Source organism: Pongo abelii, chromosome 8 (assembly GCF_028885655.2).
Source record: "Pongo abelii isolate AG06213 chromosome 8, NHGRI_mPonAbe1-v2.0_pri, whole genome shotgun sequence".
In the NCBI taxonomy this organism is placed as follows: domain Eukaryota; kingdom Metazoa; phylum Chordata; class Mammalia; order Primates; family Hominidae; genus Pongo; species Pongo abelii.
In genome coordinates this window covers 102,355,776-102,372,114 of record NC_071993.2, presented here as the reverse complement: position 1 = coordinate 102,372,114, position 16,339 = coordinate 102,355,776, and the positions used below count along the sequence as shown (strand labels likewise).

General features: G+C 46.1%; 1 protein-coding gene across 17 annotated transcripts in view; it reads left to right on the top strand.

Moving 5' to 3' along the window:
• Positions 1-16,339, top strand: part of SORBS1 (sorbin and SH3 domain containing 1) — a 251,763-nt gene that overhangs the window by 128,530 nt on the left and 106,894 nt on the right. For 9 of the 17 annotated variants that reach the window (XM_054521431.2, XM_063727051.1, XM_063727047.1 and 6 more), the window contains 3 exon segments: positions 2,395-2,523; positions 12,711-12,737; positions 12,854-12,966. In XM_054521431.2, the coding sequence (XP_054377406.1) occupies positions 2,395-2,523; positions 12,711-12,737; positions 12,854-12,966 (269 nt within the window). 17 annotated transcript variants of the gene reach the window in all.

Genomic DNA, 16,339 nt, shown 5'->3' with positions numbered 1-16,339 from the left:
AAGCTCCTGGTGTGGCAGGAGGCACCGATCAACACTGACCAGCTGTATTTGGGTGATAGTTGGAGGGGAGGGGTCTGTTGTCTTGGCCTAGAACTCTAAAGAGAGAAAGCAGGTTATTTTTAATTACTGCATCTACTGCCCTTTGTATTGTTCTTGTTGTGTGGGCGACTTCCTCCTATTGTCCCTGCCCAGTTCCTCAACTGCCTGAGTGTTTCCCAAATGTTCTTTCTGGATGCACCATTTACCCTTTTGTGTTTTCAGCAACTGCCGACCCTTTACGCGCACGCTCTATTTCTGCTGTTAAAATCATTCCTGTGAAGACAGTGAAAAACGCCTCAGGCCTAGTTCTCCCTACAGGTATCTCCTTGGGTCGGTTGATTTTCTCTAATTGTGAGCAGATCATGGCATGGTTTTCCTTTCTTCTTTTCTTCTAACACGCACTTTGAGCTGAATCGTTGCATGTTTAGGAGGCATTCCGTCTCACTTCCTCAGCTTGCTTCCTTCCTTCCTCTGTGTATGTCAATGTGTGTGTGCATTTTCCTGGGAGCCAGCGAATGTGGGGAAGAACCGAGGACAGAGGCCTTGCCCCTCTTTTCTTTAGGAAGAGGGTCAATCTGGAGGCTCAACTTTCCCTTTGGGATGGGTCTGAGGTGCATGGACATCCTAGGCTCTCCCTGGAGGTTTCCAACTCCCAGTTCTTTAGCAAAAACTGCAGTCTCCCTGAGAATTAACCTGGTCTCACAGAGAACCTCTGAACTCAGCTGAATTTGAAGCAGCTGCCCTTAGGTGCCCAACCTAGATTCGCCTCTGATGCTCACCAGGCCATCCCAGAGCATCCCCTTTGCCTTCCCCAATTTTACCTGCAGCCACTTCCTGCCTCTCCCCTCCAGAGGGTGGGGGAGTACAGTTCAGATGTCAGCTCTGGCTCATCGCTTCCTTCTCTACAAAGTGGGACACATGAGGCCTACACAGTACTTTATCCAGTGGCGCTTTCAGAAGTAACTGGGCTGTGTGTCCAGGAACCTATGGATGGGCTGCATCCATCAGTGTGCCCCTCATCCTTTTGAAGTGACTGTGAACCAGTTTTCCCAATAGTTTGGTGACATCAGTCGCTTAGCCTCTTGATAGAGTTGGATAAGTCAGATGCTCTCCAAGGCTGACGCTTGCCCCGCCACACATTGTGCGTTTCGTGCATTGTGTTCAATACAAGAGGTGCTGACGAGGCAGGTCCATTCCCTTGTCTGACGCTAGTGATCATTCTCCCTGAGTTGTTGGAAGGGGGCTGCTGGCGTGGAAAGGAAGGAGAGAAGAGGCTTTGCTTCTCTCTGCCCTCGGACGGGAATGGGGATGAGTTGGATGTCTGAACTCACATCCTGCCCAGACACACACCCTGAATTGTCAACCTGTAATCCTAACTGTAACAATTTTAGGTCAGGGATCTAAGCTGTGAGCAATTTGAAAACAAAACAAAACTGTGGCGTTCTGCATAGCTCAGCTGCACATAAAGAAACACTCAGTGCGTGTGCCTCCCAGAACTGTGTGGTCTGCCCCGGTTCCCTGCCTCCGTGACTGATTTCCTGCAGGATGGCATTCAGATCTTTTGAAGCGTATTTTGAAATCTTTCTCAAGGAAACTCTCAAAGTTGACCCGGGTCTGTTATTAGGCCCTAGTGAAACTGTAGGAGACGCCAGGACCCTGTGAAGACAGCTGAGGCGCGGTGGACACTGCTCATTGAAGGATTTAGCCTTCTGAGTCGTTTTTGTTGCTGTGAGTTTTGTTACGTTTGGAAAGTGAGGCTGTCACTCGTGAGCTTTCTTGCCAGGCAGCATATCCTTCTGTCTCAGCATTTCGGGAGTCTTGACTTGCTGATCCAAGATTTGCTTTTCCTTTTCCCACTGGAAAACTGCAAGGGGTAGTTGTTCTCCATGGAACCACCCCCCCACCCCCCACCCCCCCCACTTCCTTAGTTGCCAACTTGGTCTTCAATGAGAAGTACGGTCTGGAAGCTTGAAACATCTTTCATAAACTCTTTCTTGAACTGTGCCTTACTAACTGGTCAGAAGTCTGCTCACCAACCTAAACTTCATTTAATAAAAGGAATAAACCTGCTTTCATTTTGAAATGTTTTCAGCTGATAGTATAACTCATCCATTTACTCAGAACTCACCATTGCCGTCATGTTCCCCTAACTTCATGATGCACAGTAAACCTCTGAAAACTTGCCCCTCTCCACCACCCACAGATTAATTTCATTGACCACAAGTGTTCAAAGACTTCGCGTGGCTGTAACCAGGTTCATCTCATTCCCCGGCTGTAACAATTTGCTAACCAACTGTCCTTTAATCCTTCAGGAGTCTTGGATTCAGTCTTCAATTTTGGACCTTTTCTTTTCAGACATGGATCCTACAAAAATCTGCACTGGGAAGGGAGCGGTGACTCTCCGGGCCTCGTCTTCCTACAGGGAAACCCCAAGCAGTAGCCCTGCGAGCCCTCAGGAAACCCCGCAACATGAAAGCAAACCAGGTGCGAGGAAGCTAGGGAAAGCTGTTCAAAGCCACCTGGGAGGGGCGGGAGGAGGCTCTGGTGTTTTTACTCAGGAGGGTGTGAGTTCATCAGATACCTCTGGGTTCTCTTAGGGTCCCCTGGGACAGTCAAATCCTTTGGATGGGTAGTGGTCAAAGCCTCAAACTGACAGTCACATGCTGCAGATGAAGGCACAGCAATAACCACACTTTATGTTAGCTTTGACTGAGCAGGTCATCCTGTGACCAGAGCCAGTGCTCTGCAGACTGCTCTCATGCAGACTGAAATAGCTTAGGGCATGGGGGGTAAGTAAGCGGTGCGATGGGCTAGAGGTTGGGCTTCTCAGAGCTCATCCCTGCTTCCTTAGAGGTTCACTGTGACCTGTCCAGGCTGGGCTGGAGGTGCAGCCAGGGGAGACTGAGAAGTGTGGATGACTCAGTGACCTTGCTCCTGGAAAAGCAGAGGTGGGGAGGGCTCAGGCCTGGGATTGGCCACCAGCCAGCTGCGGGAGCAGGATCAGGAGAGTAGTTCAAAGGCCCAGTGTAAACTAGGAGCAAAGGGAGATCAAAGAAGCCACATGAAGCCCATCTCCCCACCTTAACCCATCACTTGGGAAACCTGAGGTATTGAGGTTTAGAACTGGGACTTCAGAACTGGGTAGATCTCTGTGCACACCCTGTCCCCACCACCTGTCAGCTGTGCGACTTTGGTCGAGTTATTCACTCTCTCTCAATCCTAATGAACTGTAGAATGGGGTTGATAATTGCATCTGCCTCATAGGATTATTGTGAGGAAGAAGTGTATGAAGTGCTGTGTATCATGCCTGGTGGCATGGAATAGACTGTTAGATGTTAGCTGCTATTTGATTATGATTAGATTATTTTGGCCTCTCCAGAGACGACTTTGCACAGCCCAAGTATTCTGGTAGTCGGCAAATGCTGACTTCGAGATCAGGCACAGTTAGTTTAGGGTGAGACAGCACCTCTCCACTCTGTAGGGCAGTGACTTTCACACTTTAGCTGCATCAGAATCACTTGGAGTAAAAAGGTAGGTTGCTGGGCCCCAGCCCGGAGTTTTAGAATGTAGGGTTCCCACTTCCAGGTCTGAGATAGGGTCTGAAGGTTCGCATTTCTGACAGGTTCATGCCGATGCTGCTAGTGCAAGGACCGCATCTGAGAGCTGCTGCTGTAGGGGATGGGAGCTTGCTTTCTTAAAGGAAAGGGAGGGAGAAATGGAATGGAGGGGAGGACCATTCCCTTGGGACCAGAGAGGCTAGGCAGTAGGGTATGCAGACCCTTCTGGTGCAGCGGGAGTGGTGTGTTGTGATCAGACAGATATGATATGTAGGATGGAAATGGCCAGACCTAGCGTCCTGGAAACTGACTTTCTTCCTTCCCAGCTACCCATAACAGGTGCCGGGGCACATGCTGGTGGATGAGGCCAGGCTAGGGTTTGAGCACAAACCCCTTTCTGGTGATGTTGGTCCCGTGAGGGCTTCTTTATCTTTAGGCTGAGGGCAGGCCCGAGCAGCCCACAGCCCTAAAAGTCAACAGAGTAGCTTCTTGGTCCTGCATCCCTGAGCCCAGCCCTGACTCCTGACCCGCTGGAAAGGTGGGGGTGAGGAGAGAAGGCAAAGTTATTTTATTCTAAGGCTAACCTCATCCAGCCTCTCCAAGCCTAACTGGGACGACCCACTCCCAAGCTAGAGAGCATTTGGAGAAGAGAGAATCCTAAGTGATGATGCAAAGAGAAAGGCTTTATGTGCAGTCCCCTGGCCCAGTCAAATAACCTTACAAACCAGCTGTCCCGTCCTCTGGCAGCAAATGGAGGTGGTGGAGAGGGAGCCTGGAGCTCCCTCTAGTGGTTACAGTGTGGCATTGACGTAGAACACAATGCCCACCGGGTGCACGCCTGTGCTACCAGTACCGTGTGTGGATTTGTTATTTTTTCTGTTTCGTTTTGTTTTTTTGAGACAGGGTTTACTCTGTTGCCCAGCTTGGAGTACAGTGATGTAATCATGGCTTGCTGCAGCCTCGGCCTCCTGGGCTCAATCTGTCCTCCCACCTCAGCCTCCCAAGATGCTGAGGTGCACGCCACCACACTTGGCTAATTTTTGCATTTTTTGTAGAGACAGAGTTTCTCCATGTTGCCCAGGTTGGTGTTGAACTCGTAGGCTCAAGTGATCCACCTGCCTCGGCCTGGCAAAGTGCTGGGATTACAGGTGTGAGCCACCATGCCCGGCCCCGTGTGTGGATTTGAGGCACTTTTGGAAACACTCTCTTGTCCCAAAATACGTTTATGTCTTACATATTTCTACCAGCTAATTTGGTGAAAAGAAACTTCACCACATCTTTTTCACCAAACCATCATCAGATTGTTTTAAAATGCAAATACTGTACTCGGAAGAATTAAGGGATAGTTATCAGTCATTCACACCTTACAGTAAATTCATCTTTGTGAACTGAGATCATCGAATCCAAATAAGCATACATTCATTCAGCATTATCTATGTGCCAGGTGCTGAGTGAGTCACTTGGAATTGTGATGAGAAAGGAGGAAAAGAGAGCAATTCTAGGTGCATTAGGTGAGGGCAAAAGGCAGTACGTTGCAAGAGGAGTCAGGTGTGGACTTGTAGTCATCCATCTTCCTTTCGGGCTGTGGGTAAGTCCTAGTGGCTTTGAGTCCATATCAAGTATGAGGAACTTGGGCCAGATGCTTTCCAAGCCTTTCTAGCTCCAGAATGCTCTGTGACCTTAGGAAGTTTGGAAATTAGCCTAACACAAATGGAATCCCTTTGATTGGTGATAAATTTAAGATGGTACAGGAGGGCAGTTTGGATGTAAAGGAACAAACTGGGTTTGAGTAGAGGAAACAAAAAAACCCCACATGCTCATTAAGTATACAAAGCAGACTAGAATGAGTTAACACTGGGGAGTGGGCTTAAAAGAGGATGTCAGTAAGCCGGGCGCAGTGGCTCACACCTGTAATCCCAGCACTTTGGGAGGCCGAGGTGGGCAGATCAGTTGGGGCCAGAAGTTCGAGACCAGCCTGGCCAACATGGTGAAACCCCATCTCTACTAAAAATACAAAAATCAGCCAAGCATGGTGTTGCACGCCTGTAATACCAGCTACTTGGGAGGCTGAGGCAGGAGAATTGCTTGAACCCGGGAGGTGAAAGTTGCAGTGAGTGAGATCACACCACTGCACTCCAGCATGGAAGACAGAGCAAGATTCTATCTCAAAAAGAAAAAAAAAAATGAGAATGTGAGTATAGACAATTCAGGAATGGGAATCTTGTCCCCTTACCTGGCTACCTATTGGCTAGCATCCTGCTGGCTCTTGACTCTGACAGTGTCTATGTCAACCTCCAGATTGCAACTTGCTGGTCCATACCAGTCTATTGTCCTATCCTGGGGCCTAGGAGCTCCTGGGCCTTCCCTGGCTTCATAAAAACAGTTTTCAGCGGTATTTGCAGACAGCCAAGCCCAGTCTGGACTGGGAGCCCAAGTGTGAGGCAGTGGATGGCTCTTGCCAAGGATTGCTTCCTACTCCCAATGCCTTTGCAGATAGCTAATGTCAGATGGTGTCTGGCTCCCTCCCTTCTCACCAGGGACGGCATTTGTCCCCCAGCTGCTCTGTCTGCTTCCTCTCTGACTTGCTCCCTGTTTGCCACCTTCTTCAATGCCTATAGGTGTCCAGGTTGCTGATTATTTGCCTGGACTGGAAGCTCCAGTCCCTACCTGGCCCCCTGATACCCACATTTCAGCAGTGCACCCTATTTCTAGTCCTTGTCCCAACCCCCTCACCTGGGAGAGATGATATAGTTCTGGTTTCACACAGTTCTCTACTGAGGCTGAGCACTGCCACTTACTCTCTTTGTGATATGGACAAATTACTCCACCTTACAGGGCTTCAGTTGCCTTATTTGTAAATTGGAGATGACCATAACAGAGTTGTTGAGATTAAATGAGCTCTTTCTTTTTATTTTTTTTTTATTTTTTGAGATGGAGTCTCACTCTGTTACTCAGGCTGGAGTGCAGTGGTACGATCTCAGCTCGCTGCAACCTCTGCCTCCTGGGTTCAAGCGATTCTCTTGCCTCAGCCTCCCAAGTAGCTGGGACTATAGGTGTGTGCCACCACATCTGGCTAATTTTTTTTTTTTTGTATTTTTAGTAGAGACCGGGTTTCACTGTGTTGGCCAGGCTGGTCTCGAACTCCTGACCTTATGATCCGCCCGCCTTGGCCTCCCAAAGTGTTGGGATTACAGGCGTGAGCCACCACACCCAGCTAAATGAGCTCTTTCATGTCAAGCATTTGACACAGGCCCAAAGCAAGTGCTTTTTAAGAGTAACCATTCTAGTTCCTGCAGGTCAAGAGGCTTGTTAAAGATTTGAAATAATTTCAGTTTGAAGCCATGAGGGCCTCACCCCTAGCATGGTGGCAATGGGAGTGAAGAGCAGAGGCTGAGGGTCAAAGTGTCTTTTGGAGAATGAAATGACCAGGGCTTCTTGTGATGTATTTAAGGACCACAGAGAGGTAAGACTCCGTGTGGCCCAGGAGATGTCTTCCCTGGTTGGCTAGGAGAGTAATTGTGGCGCTCATGGAGATGGGGGGATTTGTGAAGAGTGCTGAAAAGAATGTTGAATTCCATCTTTTGACATGTTGAGTTTCTTGGCAAGAGAAGGACTTCCAGGAGAATGTTTCTAATGAGAATTTGGAAATTTGGAGTCCAATGTGTGGATTTGGAAGCCATCTGCATCCACATGAACTTTGAGAGAATGGAGACATTCTCGGGGGTGGAATGACAGAGAGAGCCCTTGAAATTGCCCAGTTAACACTCATTCTCCAGACTCGTCCATTCAAGTGGTGGCTTAACTCAAGATCCCTGACCACAGCTTCCTGATCAGCCTCCTCATCTCTGAATGTGGACCTTGGTTTTTGGATCAGTACCATCTGAAAGGAATGGCAGTAATCTTAGTACCGACTCCCTGCCCCCAGGAGAAACCTCAACACCTTATCCCTGCCTCCTGACCTCATTGCCACACCAGGTCTGAGCGTTGGCCATGTTGGTTCAGATCATGTCCCAGGTCAGGGTGTTTTCACTCCAGACAGGGAGCCTGAGCTGGTGGTGGGTGTGTTACCAAGCTTTCTGTCTGGTATAGTCTAAAGATATTGTGGCTTGATATATCAATTCCTGTGTTCTGACTTAGATGCCAGGGTCCAGTTCAGCCCTTATATTTTGTTAATTCTGTACCAGTTGGCTCCAGTCCTTACTGCCTGATTCTTGAATGCAAAGTTAGCTTTGGACGTAAAGATTCTTGGACCTGCAGTCAAATTATTTCCTCTGGTTTTGACTGTCACATTTGCTCTCCAGGAATGGCAGTAGCAAAAAGATACCATAAGAAGGTTAACATTGAAGCAATTAAAGGTACCCTGTACCTCCATTAAATTAGAGTCTTTTTGATGAGTACATGTGTGAGAATTAGGGCCAGCTGAGAAGTTGGAGGGAAAAGTCCTCACAAGAGTGCACCCTCCCTTCTGACACCAGCTGCAAGTTCAGGGGATTCCCAAAACCAGTCTCAGGTTTGGTACAATGCTGGAGGGACTCACACAACTTACTGAAAGCTGCTACACTCCGGGTTATGGTTTATTATAGGGAAAGGATACAGATTAAAAAAGGCAAGAGAATATGCGCATAGGCTGGAGCCTGGAAAAGGTACCAAATGCGGAGCTTCTGTTGCCTACTCTGCGTGGAGAGTCAGGACATATTATTTCCCAGCAGTGATGTGTGACAGTGTTCTCAGAGCATTTTCAACCAGGAACTGTACCCGAGCCTTTGTGTTCAGCGTTTTTACCATGGCTCCATTACATAAGCATGATCCACTGCCCACAGGGCAGATCTCAATCTTCAGTCCAACTTCTTAATCGATTGAGCTCCTGGTGGCTCAAAGCCCCCACCCCAAGTCACATAATTGGTGTGACTCAAAGCCCCAGATAAACAAAGTTACTCCTATCAGGCATGACTTTCCAGGAGCTCAGAGATTACATCCCAGAAGCTGAGGGCCAACGCCAGATCTCTTTTTGGATAAAGTTAAATTCTCTACTGTACAGTAGGACTACAAAATAAACACAAATAAGATTTGGAACACCCTTAGACTTACTATTAACACCTGTCATCTACCTCTTAAATACTCTTACCAGAACACATCAAGACTCACTCAGTGAAAATTATCCTAAGATCCCAAGAAGAATTGACTGATCAGCAAAAGACTTTAAAACAAGTCATAATGAAATTAGCATAGAATGAGATGAGATAAAATAAAATATCAGGAGGCTACAGCCACAGGCCAGAAAAGATTGCAAATAAAGAACAGCTGGAGGAAAAGATAAGGCAAAGTAAATTATGCTTCTTGCAGAAAGGGTGGGTCTCTCAGGACTGCAAAAGCTCTCTAGGATCCAACTTTCTGAGGCACTCCCCCGACCTTGGGAGCTCTAAGGTAACGTTTATTGAAAGAAGCATTTTGACAGTCTCTTCAATGAGGAGTTAATAATGGATGATCATGTGTGCAAAATTTCATACTTCTGCACACAGGCACAAATGGCCCTGGGCTGCTACCAACCTTCCAGGTTCAGAAGATGAGGTAATAGATGAAGGATGATAAGATGTCAGAAATACAGCTCTCCTTTAACAAGGAAGAGAGGAACATTTAAGAGGTCCTGGGAACTGCCTTTTTGGGGTAGGGGAAGGGGAACAGTTTTAAAGACTTGGAATGAGAAGAAAAAGTGGATCTATCCCTAAGGATCTTGTTCTTAAAGCTATTTATCACATGGCAGAGATCAACAATGCTCATTTTTGTCCATGGCTTTTTTCCCCCCTTATGCTTTGAATTGTGATTTTGCAAAGCACATGCTTTATGCCAAATACTTTCATTTAGTCCTCATGATTCAAAAGAGGTAGATATTATCTCCATTTCACAGATGTGGCCAGGTCATTTGCCGCAGGATATGCAGTTAGCAAGATAGAGACTCAGGGCTGAAACTAGGCAATCTTATGTCACAGTGATGATCCGTTCATGATACCTGGAGGTTTGGAAGAACAGTTCACATTTCAGCTTTCCATGACATAGCTGTTTCCTAGTGTCACTTGAATAGAACCAACCCAACTGAGAACCAGAAAGTGGGCAAAATAATGTGTCCCCAATTCCATGTACGAAGTTTACATCCTTCATTAGATAGCTCTTCACTCAGAACCTGTTGACGTTAGTATATGCATAAATCTAATAAATTTGATAGACTTATTTAACAAAGGTGGACTAGAAATAGCAACTTAGTAAAGAGGATGGAACGGTAAAAGTGATAGCTATGAGGGAAGAAGTGGACCATTGTCACGGCATGTCACCAGGTGTTTAAGGGCCTGCCAGGAGTGAGGGGAGCTCTGGGCCAGGGAGCCGTCTGGATGCGACAGGGAGTGTGGTGCACTCAGAGGTACTTTCATGTACCTGATCTTTGATTCTCAAAGATTCTCCAATTCTTCGATTGGAGAGAATCAAAGAATCATACTCCCTGTGAGGAGTATGGGGTAAGGATTATATTTTATAGATGAGAAAAGTAAAATTTAGCATGGCTAGTGAACTTGCTCCTGGTCATACAAGCCGGTACATTGCAGTAATGTGAGCAAAACACATGTCCTGTACCTTTCCCAACTACGGTTGTCCCTTGGTATCTGCCAGTGATTGGTTCCAGGACCGTCACAGATACCAAAATCTGAGGATGCTCAAGTCCCTTATATAAAATGGCATTGTATTTGTACATAACCTATGCACATTCTCCTGTGTATTTTAAATAATCTCTAGATTACTTGTAATACCTAAGTGCTATGTAAATAGTTGTTGTTCTGTATTTTTTTAATGTTGTATTATTATTGTTTTCTTATTTTGTGTTTTTTCCCCCAATATTTGATCCACGGTTGGTTGAATTCACAGATGCAGAATCCGTGGATATGGAGGGCCGACTGCATGCAGTTTTTGTGGGGTGGAGAAGACAAATGGCAGTGAATTGTCTGTAAGGAAGTGGCAGAAATGTAACAGGCAACCTGCTAAAAGAATATGTAGCTAAATTTAAAAACTGTTTTAAAGGGGAAAAAATAAAATGGATACAGCTAGTTTTCCAGAATAAGGATGTTTTTGAGTGTGCCTCTTATCAGTGGTTCTCCAGGTGTCGGTTACGGACTGGCAGTCTCAGCATCACCTGCAAACTTGTTAGTAATGCAGATTCTTGGGCCTCACCTCACACTTACTGCATCAGAAGTGCCGAGATCCAGCCCCAGCCACCTGTGTTTCAGCAAGCCCTGATGCAGCCACACCACTGCTATACGTGAATGCCAATCACTCGGAACCTTTACCCTACCTTGCCTTCTGCTCCAGCTCTTTTTGGCTCCCACCACCTCTCTGAAGCATAGCATCCACTTCGTGGCTGATGGGAGGCTGGTGGCTGTGGGGGTGGTAGGCAGAGTGCTAGGTTTGGATTCTGGAGACTTGGGCTGACTGCTTTGTCACTTCCTGGCTGTGTGACTTTGGGCAAGTCAGTTGGCCTCTCTGTTTCCTCATCCATGAAGGAGAGTGATTACCTACTTCACAGAGTTGTTGTGTACACTGAACTAAAACTAAATGGGCGTAACAGTGACTCACAGTGGCACTTAGAGAGGTGTTCGGTAAATGTCTGTAAATCTCAACTTGGCATCTGGAAAGCCCATGTCTAGCTCCTGAGGGACCCACATTGAAATGGAGGATTGGGCAGTGAGACTGCAGTATTAGTCCCTCTTTCTCTACATGGTGAGTCAAGAGGAGGCAGCCTGGGAGAACAAGGGGTTAAGGCTTGGCTAGATTAGGGATTGGCAAACCGTGGCTGTGAGTGGAATCTGGCCTGTGCCTTTTTTTATACAGCCCTCGAGCTAAGAATGGCTTTTACATTTTTTAATGGTTGAAAGAAAAATCAAAAGAAGAATGGTATTGTATGTCACATGAAAATTTTATGAAATTCAGATTTTAGTGTCCATAAATAAAGGTTTGTTGGAACACAGCCATGCTCATTCATTTACATATCATCTGTGGCTGCCTTTGTCCTACAATAGCAGAGCCAAGTAGTTGCATCTGAGACCATATGGCCCATAAAACCTAAAATATTTACTATCTGGCCCTCTATAGAAGAAAGTCTGTGGACCCCTGGGTTAGATCAAGGATAGAGAGTAGAGACAAGAGATGATACAGAAGGTGATAAATAGCAAACATTTTCTGAGCTTTGCCAGGCACTGTGGTAGGCATTTTGCATACATAAATGTTCTTATTAACAACACTTATAAAACAGGCATATCATTATCTCCGTTTTTCAGATGGGCAAACTGAGGCTTATAACTTGCCCGGGGTCATAGAACCCTTAGGTGGTAGACCCAGGATATGAATTGAGGCCCAGTTGCCTTTCCAGTCAGGCTTGTAACCACTGCACTCTGCTGCCTCATGGTGCTATGTGCTATGTGGATCAAACTAGAAGTTTAGGATGGCTGAAATGCATCAGGCAGTGGCTGGGAAGGCTGAAGGGAGACAAGGGTGCTTTATGATGTGATGAACACTCAGGAAGGGTGATTAGATTTTGAAATGTTTATGTGGCTCATTTAATGGAAAGAAGAAAAGCAGGGAGGGAGAAAAAAAAAGTCTTTATCGCAGCAGATACCTCCCAGCTTAAGTCATGTTCTGCCCCTTAGTCCAGCACCAGCACCCCTGGAAAAAGTGTTTATCCACTTCTCTCTCTCCTGGGCCTGTTAGTTGATTGGGAGTGGTCATTCTGAGCCCACAGCAGGCTCGAGGAAGGGGAATGAGAGTCAGTGAGTAGAGACTGGACAGTAGAGAATTCTGTTGCCTTTTTGTCTGTAAAATAAGAATGTCAAGTAACAATTGTTTCTTCATCCCTGTGAATGTGAGCCTTGTATTTTCAAAGGTCAGTGCCTGTGAGCACATCATGGTTTCGAGTGGGTTCCTATGGTAATCAGGCCATCGTGACTGAGGGCATTTTGTGTCAAACAACGGGGTGCTGGATTTTCAACCTTCTATGCAGTTCCATGCTTGTTTCCTGCAAATGTAACCATTTCTGTTTTTCCCCTTTTCTTGTTTTCATCCTTTCTGCACCACGTGTAGGTCTGGAGCCAGAGCCTTCTTCAGCAGGTATGGCTTCTCTTGCATTCTCACCTTTCTGGCCTTCTACCAAGGACCCCGGAGTTACAGGGGAACCAGGGAGTTATTCCCTGTGAGTGAGAGGTTTTTTCCTCCCTATTTCTCAGATGAGTGGAGGCTTTCTTCCAGTGCTGATGCCAATGGAAATGCCCAGCCCTCTTCACTCGCTGCCAAGGGCTACAGAAGTGTGCATCCCAACCTTCCTTCCGACAAGTCCCAGGTAGGCATGTGCCCAAGGGCAGGGTGGGGACTGGTGCGTGGTACCTGTTCTTGAGTCTCTTAACTTAGACTGGTGACTTCCTGCTTCCCCAACTGGATAACGGAATAGGTTTCAAGCTTTTGGACAACTCTGGATAGGCTCTGCAAGGACCTAGCTAAGGGAAAGTTGGGGTCAAGGGGAGCAGAGGCATGGAATGAGGTTGGTCTGTACCAGGGTGTTGGAAATAGGCCTTGATGCCTATTTAGGTTTGTTCTGTATGTAGAAGTGTTCTGAAAGAGGGAATTCATTTAGCCTTGGATACGTAGGAAAAAGGTCTGACATGTTTTTCAAAAAAATTCTTTAGAGTGTAATATTCAAGAGAAGAATGCATCTTGTGTTTATTCCAGTTGTTTTCTGGAGATGGGGCTGTAAGAACTCCAGCAACAGTATCCTTACAGATTAAGATCAGGTAGCTGTGGCCAGGCCTTAAGTCCAGCAGCCCAGGAACAGGCAAAATGGATGGCAGTACAGCCCGGCTGTATCCTACAAAAGAAAATCCCCCAAAGCTGTACAAATGGAGTAAGGATACTTTTGCTTAAGTCTTTCCCCCTAGGTGGCTTTCCTGATCTTTTCTTCCTTCCCTCTCCTGTTGTTACTTTGTCATTTTGATGAAGGGAATAGACCATGTTTTAATTTAGGTGATCTGTGATGAACATTTTTGCATACAGGAGCCACATCTGTGGAATCGACTACTCCTCCTCTCTCTCTCTTTCTCTCCCCTGTCTCTCTCCCCTCTCTCTCTTTCTCTCTTCCTCTCTCTTTTTTTAAGACAGGGTCTCTATCTGTTGCCCAGGCCAGAGTGCAATGATGTCATCATAGCTCACTGAAGCCTCCAACGGCTGGCCTCAAGCCACTGTCCCACCTTGGCTTCCCAAAGTGTTGGGATTATGGGTGTGAGACACCACACCTAGCCTAGTCCTTTCTCTTAAAGGAAGCTGTGCTGCTCAAAAACTATTGCAGAAATGTGTTCCTTGTGTGGTCCGCTTCCCCGTGGCTTCCTTCTGTGAAGGTGTTCCCCGAACTCACAAGGAGTCTGGAAATTCTGCAGGTCCTTCCTAGTTCCCACCCCACTTCTCCAATGATCCTCTGGTTCCTGTTGTGAGGATGTAAAAATGCACTTGCTGCTGAAATGAAGCTGAATCAGAGATGATGTTTTTCTCCCTCTCTACAGATGCTTATCCTCCTCAGTGTGGAATTGGTTGCTTAATTGACTGCCTTGTATGCTGAGCAACAAACACATTTATCCTTTCTGCCACCTGCTATGACTTGCCTCCCTAGGTACAGCCATATGCATCCTGGGTCACTGGTTAGAACCAGGAGCTGCGAATGAGCCTGGCTTTTTGAAGTCCTCATTAGACAGAGGGACTGGGGAGGTCACTTGTCCGGTAAATGACGTGCCATGGTTTTCCCATCCCTAAACCCTTTCACAGTGTATAAATGTGCTGCCTGTGGCAGACATACTTCTTTTCAGCCATCTCAAGAATGAATGCCATCAGCTCTATGCAGATCAAGAAAGAGTGCTGATTAATTCAAAGCAAATTTAGAAGCATGTCCTCTTCTACTATCAGTGACTTAATTCAAAGGGTAACTCAGTAATTCTTTTTGGCTTCTTAAGCAGCTCTTTTGAAAAGACAGTTTTAAAAGCATGTGAAGTAAATAAAAATTCTTTTAAAATTTATTTAACACAGCTTTATTGAACATCTCCATGGTGTTCAGATCACTGTGTGAAACATTGCCTTCAAGAGGTTTGTAAGGGTGAACATCCTATAATATCTTTTACAAAGTATGTTTTCTTATCTGTCACTATCCAAGAATTTTCTTTTTACTGGGGTTCTCTTTAAGGAACCTGGTAAATTGCTCACAAAGAGGTTTTATCCTGCATATTCAATGTAAAATCAGCCATTCAAATTTCAGGAACCTTTAGGTCACGCATTACCTCTTAGGTGTGTTTTCTGAATGGAAACATGACTTCTTGTCTATATAGTGATTGCCAGAGCTGTAAGTATGCACTGGCTTAGACGAGGGAATTGGTAGTTTATGGAACTGTATAAACTATAAACATACCAGGATTTTCCAGAAGCCTCATATTTTCACTGACCCACCTTCTGAAAAGATAAATAGAATTTCATTTATAGCCAACTGGGCAGAATGCAGACTGCCTGTGTGGTTCCTACAGTGTTTACAACAAAAAGTAGTTCCCTGCATGTAAAGTCACTGTGCCTATCCCCTTTCTTCTTCAGGACTAAAAGAAGCCCCAGGGCAGGAGACCTTTGGATCTGAGTGCACTGTTGATGCTCTGGGGAAGCGTCCTCTCTACAGGGTCAAGGCCCTGGGAAGGCTCATGCCTGATGTAATGCATCCCTGGCACCATAAATGGCTAGAGCCAAAATAAGTTAGAAACTCACTGAAGCTGATTTCTATCTTTGGAGAAGCAGAAATCACATATGGGACATTTGAGCTGAAAGTAAAAGTAAATCTGAGCTCAAATCAAAATGATCTTTTGCTTACCTCCCTACTGCCATTATCAGCATACCCGCCAGTCCCTTTGGTGCGTGCTACCCCAAGTGTTTTGTTTCTAGAATCGTTTAGTCTGTAAACATGTTCACTGAAATCAAGTGAGTTCACCTGAAAGCTTGTGCTGTTGCTGAATACTAGAGAGGGGCTATTCGTTTTGGTTTTTTTGGCTGGTGCATATTCACTGGCACTGCCATGGGTGCCCTGTGGAAAGGATAGGCATTGAATTAGTCAAGCGTATCCAAATGAGCTGCTTCTCCAATGAGCTTATGTGTGCCTTGAAAACTGAGTTTAAAGAATAGGTTATTTACTGTTTCTGGGTTGATGTTCTAATCCGGACTCAAAAAACTTTTTTTTTTTTTTTGACAGTCGTGCTCTGTCACCTAGGCTGGAGTGCAGAGGTGCCATCACAGCTTACTGCAGCCTTGACCTCCTGGGCTCAAGCAATCTTCCCTCCTCAGCCTCCTTAGTAGCTGGGGTTACAGTTGTGTGCCACCACACCTGGCTATTTCTTTTTTAAATTTTTTGTAGAGACAGAGTCTCACTGTATTGCCCAGGCTGGTCTCAGACTCAAGTGGTCCTTCTGCCTTGGTCTTCCAAAGTGCTGGGATTACAGGCTTAAGCCACAGTGCCTAACCCATACAACTTTTAAATATTTTTCACCTATTCACCCTTTCTAACATTCTTTCTTCTTGCGACCTGTATGCCACAAATATAAGAATGAAATAGGCCAGGCGCAGTGGCTCATGCCTGTAATCCCAGCACTTTCGGAGGCTGAGGTGGGTGGATCGCCTGAGGTCACGAGTTCGAGACCAGTCTG